General features: G+C 36.1%; 1 protein-coding gene across 1 annotated transcript in view; it reads left to right on the top strand.

Moving 5' to 3' along the window:
* MARCHF1 (membrane associated ring-CH-type finger 1) overlaps nucleotides 1-12,844 on the top strand; it is a 90,315-nt gene that overhangs the window by 30,897 nt on the left and 46,574 nt on the right. The window contains exon 2 of the mRNA XM_067297875.1: nucleotides 12,121-12,171. Coding sequence (XP_067153976.1) covers nucleotides 12,121-12,171 — 51 coding nt within the window. The remainder of the gene's footprint in view (nucleotides 1-12,120; nucleotides 12,172-12,844) is intronic.

Genomic DNA, 12,844 nt, shown 5'->3' with positions numbered 1-12,844 from the left:
GACAACAAAGCAGCCTCTGAATTACAACTTCTTCAAAAAGTTAATTTTTCCTTTCAATTAAAAAATTTGGATGTATTGATACTTAATAGAAGGTGAATGCATATCATACTGTGAACTAAAAACTGGATGACATGGTCCACGGTTATCTCTATGAATTCCTATCTACTACTTCTTACAGCTATTTGCTGAAATTTGCATACTGACCACCAAGAGTGTCCATACAAGAGAGGGTTACTGACCAGATAGCCAGGAAAACATCCTGAAGGATGAGAGGAGGCTCTCTCACATTAAAAAAAAAAAAAAAAAAAGGAGTATTTGGTAATTGCATTAACATTGATTAAAGTTCAACATGGCAATGAAAAGATGAAGTCTTTTCTTGGGACTTGCTCAGAGTTTTGTGGAAAAGCAGAGTTTCATGACATACTGGGAGCTTTGTGAAGGAAATATTGTGGCTAGTTTACTAAAGTTGTATCAGTACATGATGGAATGAATAAACAGATCTTTAGAGATCAGGGAAGAAAATACTGATACGTCAGGCAGAAAAGATATTGTTATTCCACTTAAGTTAATTGCTGCTCCACTTTCAGCAATTTAGTGTTCTAAATGTGCTTGAAATGAACCTGGAAGAGTCCTAGGAAGTTAAAATCGTGTATTTCTTCTTCCCAAGCTAGTCATAAGCTATAGAGTTATATTTTTGCTTCTGTTCTCTGGCCTAATAAATTATTTTATGCAAAGAATGATTTTGGAAGCTGTTCCCATCTGCCACCATCACAAGGGAGAGCACGTTCAGAGAAAATTTTTTCATGCACTTTTGATGCCCTCAACTAAAATTTGAGAATTTTGGGTCTAAATCTCTTCAGACTGTGGAGAAAAGTGATCCCACCTGTCTCAGGTCCTAAATGAGTGTTCTGAGAACCAGACTATTTATGCAAAGTATAGTGATGTTTTGTGCATGCTAATGTGCTTTAGGAATCAGATACGTTATTTCATGTAACGACTGAGACATTTCTGGCCATGGCTGGAGATGGACTTCTAGGTGTTTGGGAATTCAAAACTGAAAATTCTTTGTATGTCCAGGTCTTTATGGCGGCTTAGCAATTTGAACTTAATCTGAACAATTAGCGCAATTTGAACTTAAAGCTATAAGGACTTAAAGCCTTAACAGTTGGATCCAAAGTGAATAGACAGAGGATTGCTGATTGACTTCAGTGTTCTTGGAATAATTTGGGTCAAGAATATTTTTATCAAAATAAGTATTTCTCCAAAATGAAACTGCTTATCTATAAAATATAATAATATAATGTGTAGTAACATTATCTGTAAATGATAGTACCATTTAAGTATGCTGCAGTGAAGTTTATTGTGTTGCATTTTTGTTCAGCACAGAAGAGAGGCAAAATGATAAATGATGCCATATTTAAGAGGATCTCTTCAATTTCTTGTTCCATATGTCAATCTGATTTAAGAAGGGTGACACCGTGTGAAAGTAAGTGATAATTAAATGGTTGGTTTGTTTCACAGGACTGTATTTGAAACAAAGAATACAATGCCATATGAGTGTCACACCTATGTAAAAGTAATAAAGCTGAACTGACTGTCCTATATTAGGAAAACAGATTGACAAAGTAAAGCCTGCAGACTGTTTGTTATTTATTTTATAAAGCAGTTTTCTTGGTGGGCCATTAGGTGCTTGTCTTGATTTTCCATAGCTGAGTAATTCAAAGAAAAAAGGTATAAAAAGAGCATTTGCAGTTTTCAAATACAAGGTATCTTTATCAACAACAGTCGAACACAATCTCCCTTAGCAGGTCTCCAGTAATAAATGAATGTAAATCAAGTGCTAGTGCAATCATGCAGGTTGTTCATAATTGCCAGGTAATTTAGACGTTAGCAACCAAGTAGCAGAAGGTAGTTTTGGCTTGTGGAAATCTATCACAAATTATATTGCTACCTGTTATAACTAAAGTGCTCTGATTAATGCAGTGAGATGCTAGAAGGAATAAAACAGACTGTAGTTAGACATCTGTATAATAATAAAAAAACCTCCATATTTTTGCTGGAGCATGCTGGCAAATAATGCCTCCATACAAAAACATTGGGAAGATGGTTTTTGGCCAAGATTAGTTTCCAAATGTGACAAGTAAATCTTCTGTAGACACTATGTGTCACAGAAGGTGGAGCCTTGTATTTTATGGACAGTTCTCTGACTCAAAATTAACAGTAATGAATTGATGCAATTACCATCCCTCCCTGTAGATTACCCTTGACTTAAGGAACTAGCTTGTTTAGCTGCATGTGGGCGCAGGACTCGTTTTACTTTTTATGTGCTTCCATATTTTCACATGATGGTGAGAATCAGTGATTTTTTCTATGTTTATTTTTCTCTCTCTTGCTTTCCTTTTGTATCTGCCGTTTCCTGTTTTTTATTTTTCTAATCCCTTCTTCAGATTTAATTAATTAATATTATCCTGCTGTGCATTTTTTCACTTAATTATGTTTTCGTATAGTAGTTCATCCATCTTGATCATATCAATGTGTGTCACTCAAGTATACACTACCAACTCTTCCTCTGTTTCTTCCCCTTGAATTTGAATAAGGCAGTGATGGCAGGTTTCAGTTATCCATTATCCATCTTTGCAGCTTATAATTTTTAACACTGTGGTCAGCTTTGGATAAAGACAGGCATCATGTATGTGTCATTAGAGAGAAAAATACTACTAGGAACTGTCATTTTGGCAGCCTTTGTTTTACCAGGTACAAACTGAAGAGCAAAAGCAGCTAATTACAGTAGCTTTTTTATGCAATGTGATGCTTGATGAATTTCTTCACCAAACAGTTACTGAGCTGACAGGGAGGGATACTATTTTAGACGTGTATTTTTGCATACTGAGAATGATTTAGAACAACTGCTTATAGAGAGTAACCTTGAATTGAGCGCTTGTGATTTTTCTTAAGGTTAAAGTAAGTGAAAGGATAAATGAAATTGGTTTAGCTTGAAAAGCAATCCTGACAAATTGTCAGCTGGCTAATGAATTCAGCATGAAACCTAGGACCGAGAAGGGGTGCGCGGATATTTCATGTCTCTTTCAAAAATGTAAAAAGCTCTGTGAAATTAGCACCCTGGGTGAGGCAGGAACTTGTCCATATGGGCTGTAGATTTAGATGTAGTGTCTGAATGTGTGTGTATGCTTTTCTTGTTTTTGTTTTTAAGATATTGAGAATAAGCACATAACTCGGAAGCAGTGAATTAAAGAGAAAGCTACATTGTGGGTATAAGCAAGTGGAGAAGTGGGGTGAAAATTGCAAGAAGGTGTTGGGGTTGTACAGAGAGACTTAAAACAAGTAGTAAAAGGTTCTTTAACTATATAAAATTACAAGAAAGAAAAGACCAAAAAAAAAGAAAAAAAAGAAATGTGGTAAAATGAGTGGGTAGAGATTAGAAACCCTTTAACTTTAGTACCTCAATTTTCCACAGGGATGCTGATGCTGTATAGGAGCAAAGGAAGGCAGTTAAAAGGAACAAGTATACTACATTTGAAGTCTAAAAAAAGATCAGCTAAGTTAGCTCAAGTATAAATACAAGGCTTGTTTTTAAACAGCATAGAAAGAGTTGGCAGTGAAGATTTTTTTAAATCACTAATTTTCTTTGATAATGAATAACAATAACTTGGTAACGTTTCCTTGCCTAGAAAACCAGTTATCGAAGAAAGTAAAAAGGAATAGATTTAACCCCCTCTGAAATACAGTAAAGGATTGCAAATTGTGATATGGCAGATTATTAATGACACTGGACGAGACTGCCTGTGGTACAAGAAACAGTGGAAGTGATGTGTTTTAAAAATAACTGGAAGGAAACCAGAGTTCTCAGGTGGAGTTCTTCAGCAACTCATCCTGAGTTGTCATCTTCATTCAGTCTTCTTCATCGTCTCGTTGTTGATCTTGACAGATGAAGTAAGATTTTGCTTGTGACAATTTGTGGAGCCTGTGTTGCTGCTTGATCAGGATGTGTCTCTTTCACTTCCCTCCTTGAGTGGTCATCACAATCGGTTATTAAACCTTAAGCATGTGGAGACAGAAATGTCTAGTTCCAAAGACGGATTTGGTCAAACTGACTTGTCTCAGCTAGCCATTAGTCAAGTTCCAAGTTTTCTGACCAAAGAAGGAGTGGAATTTTTGGGTAATTTTGCAGAGGGAATATGCAGAGCAAAGTCCAGAGTTTTAGATACGGTTTGATTATTTTCTAAACATATTAACATGGAAAGATTGTGAGAGGAAACTGGACTCAATGAACTCAAGACTTATTTCATTACTGTATTACTATAAAAAAAATGTTTACAGCAAATGCCATTCAAGGGTATATGTGCTGTTAAAACATAACATAGTTTGCTTTCTTATTTTTTAAAAGACTGGATAAATCTTTCTGGAAAACTGTTCTGTAGTTGATGAACACTTACTGGGTTTTCATATTAATCTGCGTCTTCTGAAGCTGAGAATATAGATAATATTTTGCTTAGTGCAGAACAAACACTATCATCACAGAGCTTCAGATAAAATGTTTTCTTAGATTTTGTTAACTTAGAGACTGGTTAGGCTTGTAGATTCTGATGGATAGTGACATTTGGAAAAAAAATAGGTGATATAAGGCTGGTTTCATTTTGAAAAGAACAGCACCATAAATCTCTGTCTGTAGTTGCAATTCACTGTGTTGCTCTAGATCAAAGGAGGCAGAGAGATCCCCTGCCACCACGCTGTTACTACACAACAGTGTATTGCTTATTGCCTAAGTCTGTCCTGAGCAACAGTTTCACCTCCTAATGGAGATAAGTGAAGAGATTTATCAAAAACGTGAGGTATCATATTCAACAATACAAAATACTGGTACTTCTTATTCACACTTGTTTATACAAATTCCCTGTTTATACAAATCCCCAAATAATTTGACAGTTTGGACATAGAAATATACCATACTCAGCTAAGTCAGGGTGTTTTAGCACATTGCCTGCTCCAAATATACTTTCTGAAGGATATGTATACTATTTGGGATATTTCTGATATGCTGGAAGTTCATAAAATCTCAGTCTCTGGGAAACTTCCCTTGTGGTAACTTGTACAAGTGCTCAGACCTTGAGTCACTTGGGGCTGGTGCTGGACTGCTGCAGTGTTTTGTTGACCTGGATAAAGAAATGGGCAGCATGCAGCAGCCAGCAGGAGAACCTGAAGGACTGTTCTTCAGATCAGGGCAAGATTTGGTCTTTTCTTGGGCCCAGTGAGGGAAGTGACGCTTCAGCTTCCGAACTGGATCAGATTGCTCCTCTTGGTCTGCAGGTGCAGAAGGAAATTAGGGACACTTCCAGACTTCAGTTCCTGGTTATGCTAATAATTGCAGTAGGGGCCAGTACGCTTTGCTCTCACAAAGTGAGAGGCGCTCATGAGCAAGACCCTTTGGCTGCTGTGCGTGGTTTCTGTGTTGTAAGATCCTTGCTTGCCGCTGTACATTGGTTTTCTGAAATCCTGGCCTTTTGCATTTTTACCTTTGTCCCTTTAACCTCATTCTCATTAGTATTAGGCGTTGCCAGAAATCGTTTTCCGAGAAAAGTTTCTGACTAGCTTCTTTTCTCTGAATCAAAGACAGTTGCATGATGCATAATACCTGTTTACTGAATTGTGTTGAACGTAGTTCCAACTGTGTACTTCTTTTGTTTGTAATTTTTTCAAGGATTTGTAGGATTTTTCACTTTAGCTAAGTGTGGTACAACAAAGTCATATCTGACTTTTGATGTAAACTCTTACAAGAGTTGCACTTACATGAAGTAAAGATGTGTTTCCACCTCCAAATAGTCTTGAGTGTTCAGTATATGCTGTTTTCTGACTGTGTTCTGTGAAGGTATGTGCCATGTTTCAGGGCTGATTCAATGCTTGAATTTTTTTAATGTAATGGTATATTTACTCTGGTTTTAAAACAGTTTGACCTTGTACATCTATGCAGTACACAGAAAGTAACTGAACATTGTAACATGGAAATTACCTATATAATTGGAGGTAGAAGTATCACTGTGAAACCTTTATATTGTAACAGCAAGCATACTATTGACTCATGTTGGCCTGTGATGAAAATTACTCTGAGCCTCATTCAACTGTAATTAGCATTTTCAAATCAAAAGGATACTGGATCAGATTCTGATATCTCTCATGCTTGTTAGCAGCTTATGCTACAAATAAGCTGTTGCATTGACTCCAAGCATAAGATAGGATAAGATGTGGTAGAGAAGGAACCTAGCCCACTAGAGATACCGGTACAAGAAGCAGCATTAAGTAACAAAATATTATGTCTGTGTTACGCAGTTGGTGGCATCATAGGTGGCATATGTTCCACGTAGAGGAAAAATGCTGAAGAAGAAAATTACTTGCTAAAATGTTTATCTCTAAACCTTATCGCAGTCAAAGAACCAATGTGGGATTGGTACCATCTCATTTGCTGCCAATCTGGCCACAGAGAGCACCTTTGTCGCAAAGTTAGTCACAGGCAAATTAGTCACAGACAAATAAAGCACCTTTGGACTTGCTTCTTGTGACATTCACCCAGCAGCCCACTCGGAGCGAGGTTCCTGATGGTTGCAGTATAACGAATACTCCTCTGCCTCCATATGTGTATGGAAAATAGGCAACTTTTAGGGCACTAAAACTAATTCCTTTATGTTGCACTGGATTAAATAGTCTCTTTCCACAGATCATAGCCTGAATGGCATATTTGAAATGCTTCAGCATCCTTAGAAGCTTTATTTGTGATAATCAGCTGGTTTCGCACTGCTGTGCTTTACAGTATTGACCGTCAGTCTGCTGAGATTAAACTTCAGAGGCTTTTTGCCTAGTAATCTCGTAGGTGGTTTGACATAGACATTGAATTTAGTGAATGAACATCTTAAAATTTATCAGAAAAGTGAGTTACTTGTTTACAAAAAGGGAAATAATATTTTTCATACATTTTCAAATAAAGACTTAAATACTCATAATTTTATGTTTGATTTACTTGTATGATGCATTTATAACAGGAGTTATATTGCTATCTGTTGAATATTTAAAAGTAGAAAAAAAATTAGGTAAAATATGTAACCACCCAGAGAATAATTCCACAAATAATTAAAGATAACTGTCAATGCATGAGGAGCTTCTTTCCCAATATTATTTTAGGGCTAAAATGTGCTTTGAGTTCCGTCCTAGACTCAAATTCCTCCCATCAAAGCTTTTTAGAAATTGCCAATTACTGTTGGGATGCTATCACCAGCAAGTGATTTCCCCACCCTGCTCTGTTCTGTTAGAGGACAGTTTATCCCAGTCCAAACTGGCCTAGAGGCATATTGTATACTCTTATCAGTAGTAACTCTGCCATTACCTTTTCAGTACTTTTTATTTTTATTTCTTTATTTCTTATTGCTTTTTTCTAGATTCCTAGTCTCTTGAGTCCTAGTTCATAGACATACTGCATTTTTTAATCACTTTTTTTTAATGTCTTTCCTGTTTTACTCATTTTATTCATTAAAGCAAAGCCCTCAGACATCATACTAGATTTTGTGCTGTCTCTACCAAAAGATGACCTTGAATAGGATTATCAACTTTTCACTCAGGTTTAAATTTAAATGCCAATTATTTACTTTACTCTCATGGTAGAAAATGTAGCTTTCCCAATGATATGTAATAAACCACATAGCTATGTCAGAAACAAGCTGTTGGACAGGCATTGTTATTTTTTAATGCAGCCTCATATACTACAGCTTAAGTAATTTGTTTTCTAAGCAGTCAGATTATAAATAAATACATAAATTCTTGTATTTGTTTTAATAATTTAGGCCCACACATGAGAAACTGGGAAGTAGTTCTTGAATAACGTAACAGTAGCTGTAGTGTGGTAGACATTGCTATCCTGGCTCTGGCAATGGCCAGGAGCAGATAACTAGGAAAAGAGTATATTTATATAGCTATACATGTAAGTACATACATATATAGATGGATAGATGTTATGTATATGTAGATGTTTTGTTTATGCATACATGTGTGTCTGAATAAGATATAAATATATATAATGTATATTTTTATTATTTTGACATACTTTTATTATTTTAGTTATTGTTAGGCTTTATTATTTTTTTATTATTTTAGGTGGGGGTTGCATCTGCATCACAATATATAATATCCCCAGAGGACTTTTCTCCTGAGTTGGCCCTTTGAACCCAGCAGTCCTTTGGTATTCAAAACATTTTGGGTGCCAGTGTTCAGTTATGCGTGACACACAGTAATTACGCAGTGTGTTTAGGCGTTAATTAAGTATGTGCACTGAAGTTTCCCTTTAGCAGATGAAGCAAATGTTTTGTGACTTTGTCTTTCCATTTTCATGTTAAGACACTGAAACAAGCATATTGGGTACACACCTCAATTTTTATAATGTTAATTCCCACTCGTTTTGTCAAGATCCTTTAACTTCTAGCTATGGATATGGTTAGCTGAGATCATCTATGTTTCTGAGAGCTAAGGCCTTAAAGTGAAAGCAGTCTCTGCTCCTGTTAAGGATATGGCAGGGGAAAGAGGGCTGCAAAGAAAGCTCCTGTATGAATGGCATGCAAAACATGTTTGTTTTGCTTGTGTTGTGCTCTGTTTATGAGACACTTCTTCTTGTGGTATGCTGTGGTATGATTTTGAGAAAAAAAATCTGTTAGTTGCAGTGGTGTATAGCACTCTTAGCCTGAGGACTGTGGGTAAATGCTTGCAGTGAGTAGTCACTAGCATGCAGCAGCATCTTGTATCACCAGGATGCAGAGGTTAGAGCCTGCAAAACAAAAAGGCAAAATATTTTGTGTAAGGGTTTTTTTGGTTTTGGGGGGTTGGGTTTTGTGTGTGTGTGTGACACAGAAAGTTGCTTAAGCTTCTCTTGTGAGTTGAGATGCTGTGATTAGTTCTTGGTGCTACGTGCAGCCCTCAAAGAGATGAAATGCAAGCCGTTCGCAAGCTGCCTGGGAGGGGGGAGCAGGGCCAGGGCAGAGCGAGGGCTGGGGCCAAGGGCAGCTCTCGGAGCAGGGGGCTGCCAAAGGGAACATAAAAACGGGCTTAAAATGGGCTTTGCTGCCCAGCAAGACTTAAAATCACTAACGGTGTGTGTGAAAATTAGCACAAGCATCAGAAAGCAGCCAGCTCATCTAGCAGTTTCCTCTCCAGGATGAGACCAAACTGTTACGGTAGTATTTTAGGAATCTGTAAATACTACCCTGTTCCTCTGCCCACCTGGAGTTTTTCTCTTGCTTTAATAAAAATGCTGTTTGTTAGCAGAGTAAGCTGCATTTGGAGGTTGGGGAAAGCTGTATATTTCTGAGCATCAGAAAATTTAATGGGCCTAAATTCAAGGGGGTCACTGCAAAAAACATCCATTCAAGAACCCAGTCCCATACCAAAATGAATTTTTATGAGGTGTTTTACTAACAAAACAATGTTGTAATTCTTTTTAATTCTTCTAACTCATTGCAATCCATGTTGTTTTTTGGTATGGTATGGTGGGACAGGGACATAAAAAGTCACAAAAGGAGCAAAAGATTTTTACTGTTATTATAGAAGTTGAGTAGTGCTTGAAGCTGATGTATATACATAATTGTTCCATTTCTTTAAATAACACAATAATAAAGATTCCTTTAATAAAAAGTAAACAAGGATCTTTCAGACAATGTTAAAATACAGAAAACAGCAAACAAAACACAAGCTTTGTGAAACACTGTGTATGAATTGGGCCACGGGAGCATACGTGTTTAACAGGGAGCTAAAAAAGAAACCTAAAAGGCCATCTATCATGGCTAGGAGGAATCTTGGAAGGAGGTGTTTTGCTCTTGTGTTTGTCGGAGAAGAAGAAGGTTTGAGAATTTTAGGTAGAGATCTCTCTGAATATTTCGTTTCTGCTTTGCTGAAGGGCTAGGACTGTGCATGTGTAAATTTAGGAAACTCAGGCAAGAAGATCAAGAACCATAGGGACAAACAAGACTTAACAGCTAAAAAAAAAAAACACTTGTAGAGTTTAGCATTAAAAAATTCCTGCTGGGAAGTGCTAATTTTTACAGATGAATGCTAGTTTGAAATAATCTGAAGGACATAAGACATGTGCCCGATGCAAAAATGTAAGTATTGATGGTTTGAACATATAGTTCTTTGGATGTAGTCTTTTAACTATAAAATAATATTGAATGTGCAGAAAACAGCATTTTTATTAGAAATTTAGCAAATTCATGGGGAAAATGTTCTTCAATAAAGTAAGTTCCTCTTTACTTACAGTAAAAAAAAAAGGAAAAAATATTCTTAACGATGTATGTCATAAAAATAAAGCATTAAAATAGAAGTACACAGACATTCTTTAAAGATATATTTCAAGAGAGATTTTTCCGTAACTTTGCTATTTTGTTCTTTCTATGTGAACAATGATGTGAGTTCAGTGTGAATCTGAATGAAGAACTCCGCATTTTCCATTTATATATGCTTATGTAGTGTAACTTTTCACATGTTTTATTTATGTGCTCTTCAGGATAAATCAAGATCACCTTGAAATACTTGAACTCAGAAATTATGATAAAATTTTATTTTTTCTCTTGACTTCCAAAAGTTGCAGAGTCACCATTCTTTCTCACAACTTAGACTGTTCAGTGGATGCGGAAGTACTTTTCAGGGTTTGAATGCTAGGAATTTTCTGTTAGAAGTATCAAGAGCTTGTCGCAATTAAGTAGAGGAGATATGTGCCCTAGTGAAGAATAATGTAAGAAGCCTACATAGTGGTAGTCAAGAAACATGTTTTGAAAATGAATCTTTAATGACAACTTATTAAGAGGCAGAAAGTTAGAGTTCCAGAGTTCACTACACTGTCAGAAAATATTTCTTTAATCCAAGTGATGGAGGATAAAGGTTGCATATCTCTAGCATGGAGTATCTTAACTGTGGTCCCCATTCATAATTTCTAACTGTGAAAGGTGAAGTAATTTCATGGGTCCATAACTTCTATTATTCTGAGGTCAAAGCAGAGCTGTTGTGAACACTGACCCAGAATATGCAAAGTATATTTTCTATGGATATAAATGAAGACATTCAGAAGTGTATATATTTAATGTTGTCTAGAAAGTATAAGCATATATTAATTTATTAGCCATATTAGCCTAAACTACCATGGATAATTCATCACAGAATTAATAGTTGAATCATAGAATACTTTAGTTCAGAAGGAATCATTTGGTTCAGTTCCCTGTTCAAAGCAGAGCCAACCTGAAAGACAAGATAAAATAAATGAGTACTGACTTGGACAATTTTTTTTTAAATCCTTCCTGGAAAAGAAGCAGCTCTGACACACAAACCTGAAGGTGTTTAACTCCTGAGAATAAACCAGTATGGTAGAATAAAATGGAGAGTAATGTACGGTCAGGGGGTTCAGTGGTACTGGTTTTTTGAGGGTTGAAGTAGTGCTAGTGAAGATGAAGCAAAAGGAGAGGTAGTGCCGTACATTAGTATTTGCAGTGCAAATGATTCACGGTGCTGAGGGATAGAATGAAAACATAAGTCACCTGCAGTCTAAAGAGAGGGATACAATGCGCATATGAAACAACAGATAGGTTTGAAACTTTCTCTAGAGACTAATAGGTTAATATACTACTGGGTCTATTTTTCATTTGGTTGTGTTTACTGGGGTTGAGATCGAAGCAGCTGTTTTCATATAAAAATGACAAAGTGTTTTTTCCTAAATGTTTGTTGACAAATTACCTAAGCTAGTTTGCTACTGCAAAACTGTTCTGAGCCTGAAATTATAGAGGAAATTTTAATTTCTAGACTAGACATGCATGTTAATGGGGTAGGATATTTAACCTGTTTTAACTGGCTGCTTCTGTATTAAAGAATCTTTATCTGTATCTTTAAACAAGAGATAAGGAGAGATGGGACATCATAAAGTTGAAAGGCTTTTATTAACATGCATATAGGAAAATATTAATATATGTGTCTGAGAACTGAAGAAGAATATAGAAAGAGAACTTAGTGCACTCACAATTACAAAAAGAGCACAAATTCATCTTAGAAGTTGCATTACATTTTTTCATGTCTAATTTTGTTTTCCAGAATGACAAATCCCCAGGGCGTTCCACAAGTAGATCAAGTAACATTTCAAAGGTATGTGGATCTATTAACACATTTCATTTATATAGAATTTAAAGTAAATTGAGCTTACTAAATATAATATAGTCATTTACTCCTACGTGCGTATTCGGGTTTTTTTATAGACATGAGATTTTAAGTTTTTGTTGTCTCACATTATAGCTTCCATGCAACATCCATCTTCAGATAGAAATATATGATTAGTTATTACCTTAATATGTGAAATAGAGATAAGTAAATAACAGTTACACCTTTTCCCCTGCTTTCCACAACGGATTAATAACCTTAAAATAAGCTGTCATTGACACCTTGGTTAAAGGCCTTTTCTCCCCCTGCCCCACCCAAATGTTAACAGCTCTAATGCGGAAACCCTATTTACATGTCAGCATTTCTTACCTGAATTCCTTTTGCAGGGGTTTATAGGGTTTTACAAAGCCAGGCTTTTTTATTTTGAAATAATTTCTGCAGCAATCAGTAGATGTGCATTTTAGAAATGAGGCCTGTAAGTTGTCAGTTAGTAAGCAATGTTTTCAGACATGCGCCTAACTTAATCTGTTTCTGATGTTTTGTGTTATGGTATAGCTCGTTCTTTTGGATCGGTTTCACTGTGTGGCTACCTACCAGTGAAGCTTTTTAAATGCTTGGAAACCAAAGGTTTCCACTTTGATTTGTGAATCCAATGGCATTT

Source organism: Apteryx mantelli, chromosome 5 (assembly GCF_036417845.1).
Source record: "Apteryx mantelli isolate bAptMan1 chromosome 5, bAptMan1.hap1, whole genome shotgun sequence".
In the NCBI taxonomy this organism is placed as follows: domain Eukaryota; kingdom Metazoa; phylum Chordata; class Aves; order Apterygiformes; family Apterygidae; genus Apteryx; species Apteryx mantelli.
The sequence above is the reverse complement of the archived record's forward strand: the minus strand, read 5'-3'. Positions and strand labels throughout refer to the sequence as shown.